We start from the raw sequence: 2,223 nt of genomic DNA, 5'->3' as shown, positions 1-2,223 counted from the left end.
GGATCATGATAGTGGGGGCGGGGAGGTTAAGTTGTATTTCAACCTGCTCTTGTGTCTGGCTGGCAGTCATCTCCCTTTCTCATTCCCACGCACACGTCCATATCCAGTTTCTACAACTAACCACCTGGGACTGTGCAATTCAAGTCCCAACTCATCCAAGAAGCCTTCTCCATCACACCAGCCAACTGAAACTCTCCCGGTCCTCGGCTCCTGTGACACTGTGTTAGCGGGTCTAATGTAGCATGCATTCTGTTTGCCTGGTGTGGCAAGGAGGTACATACCGAATGTGTCTGTAATACAACTAAATTTTCTAGTGCATGAAGGGAAGAGCCCATTCCATCTGTTTGCCTTCTCTGAGCAGGGTGCTTTGTATGGTGTGCCTGAATAAATGATAGCAGAAATGATGATAACTGAAACTAACTCCTTCTAACTTTTTGGCAGGTGGAGCTCATGAGGGTTTGCAACACTTGGGTCCTTTTGGCAACATTCCCAACATTGTGGCGGAGTTGACCGGCGACAATATTCCTAAGGACTTTAGTGAAGATCAGGGTTACCCCGACCCTCCAAATCCCTGTCCTGTGGGAGAAACAGGTAATGGACAAGCTCTTGGGTTCCCTTGGAAATAGAGGCTTTGGGAGGAAACCAGAAATTCTAGCATCAGCTACTAGTATTTCAAGAAGTCATATTCCTATTTCTGATGAACTCTTATGTGTTTGCAAGTGGGCAAGAGAGGGAAATTTATCACAGAATCCTTATGTGAGTTGTGGTGTTTGGCTAAAACGTATGGCTTATTTCCTGCCATCTCTCTTCCTCTTCTGGAATTTTGATGCTCTTGTTTCATACTTGCTACTTTTTTCATAAAATTGGAGACAATTTTTTTCAACTCTTCGGTGGTCCTTTTATTTTCCTTAATCAACATTTCAACTCTATCACCTTTAGTATCTGTCTTAAAATGTTTCTTTGGAGGGAGGTATCCAGAGATGTAAGAGGTTGGTTAAGGAAAAGGGTTGACATTTTCCATACGATTCCTGTATCCTCTTGTTCTCTCCCCTGCCTTCCCCTAAGGGAAAGGACTGGCAGATTAGCTACACTGATATAGGGCTTTGAACAGCTTGCCTCGATGGTTAAGAACCGTGGTTCTAGAGAAACTAAATGGGCTCCAACCCAACATCAAGTTAGGCGATCCTGAGCAAATCAACCAGCCACTTTGTACCTGGAGTTCCTCGTATGTGAAAGGGGACTTGTCCTTGGGATTAAACAAAACGACACAGGCCAAGCCAGAAGCCCTGTGGGTTATGTGTTGAACTGCAGGGTCAGCAGTTCAAACCTACCTGCAGCTCCATGGGAGAAACATGAGACTTTTTTTCTCTCGGAAAGATTTACAGCCTTAAAAATCCACAGGGGGCAGTTCTAATCTGCCTTATAGTGTTGCTATGGATCTGATTCAACTCGATGGCAGTGAGCTTTTCATTTTGTTTTGTCTTTGCTTTATAATTAGCCTTGGCCATCAGTAAATAATATACCTCTTCTGTTGATCTTAGTTCCAGAGTATGGCACTATAGTTCTATAGCACCAGAGTAATCTTTTACCCCAAGTCCAATAGTAATGAGAGATGGTACTTATTAACTTCATTTTACATACAAGAAAATAGACTCGTAAGAGAGTGACTTTCCCAAGGCTCTCCAAGTTTCCTGGAACTGGGCCAAGATTCAAACCTAGGCCCACGTGATTTGGGACAGTGCACTCAGTCTTCTGACATGCTATCTTACTCTGACCTTTGTTACAGTACTGATCGCCCAGCTTTTCTTCAACACAATGTGGGCTCTCGCTGAAAGCACCTCCTTCTGAGTGAGCATGCTCCTTCTTTAGTTTAGGGTCTCTATTTACCATGGGTCCATGAGCCTTTATCTTGGGACAGAACAACCAAAGTGGATGGATATGGACAAGCAAAGTGAGACTGCTGGTCCAGGGCTGCCAGAAAGCCTGAATCACTGTGCAGGTCCCATCACGTTTTATCTACTTGTTTGTAGGCTTTTGGATGGGTGGGAGGGAAGACAGGTTGGGAGTTTAAAGAACAACAACCTACTTGGGAACTTGGTTAAATTGATTAGGCATGATGGGCTGCAGTGGCTCTCAAAGTGGGGTACCAGCACCAGAAGCCATAGCATCACACAAGAACTTGTTTGAATATCATTATCAGGCTCTGACCCAGACCTAAGGAGT

At 44.4% G+C, this 2,223-nt stretch overlaps 1 protein-coding gene across 1 annotated transcript in view; it reads left to right on the top strand.

Moving 5' to 3' along the window:
• LOC101646510 (rho GTPase-activating protein 11A) overlaps positions 1-2,223 on the top strand; it is a 96,652-nt gene that overhangs the window by 86,252 nt on the left and 8,177 nt on the right. Inside the window, exon 11 of the mRNA XM_045287671.1 lies at positions 442-591. Coding sequence (XP_045143606.1) covers positions 442-591 — 150 coding nt within the window. The remainder of the gene's footprint in view (positions 1-441; positions 592-2,223) is intronic.

Source organism: Echinops telfairi, unplaced genomic scaffold (genome assembly GCF_000313985.2).
Source record: "Echinops telfairi isolate 266 unplaced genomic scaffold, ASM31398v2 ScPeMD7_18;HRSCAF=68, whole genome shotgun sequence".
Taxonomy (NCBI): Eukaryota; Metazoa; Chordata; class Mammalia; order Afrosoricida; family Tenrecidae; genus Echinops; species Echinops telfairi.
Note: the sequence above shows the minus strand (reverse complement) of the source record. Positions and strands in the feature narration are given on the sequence as shown.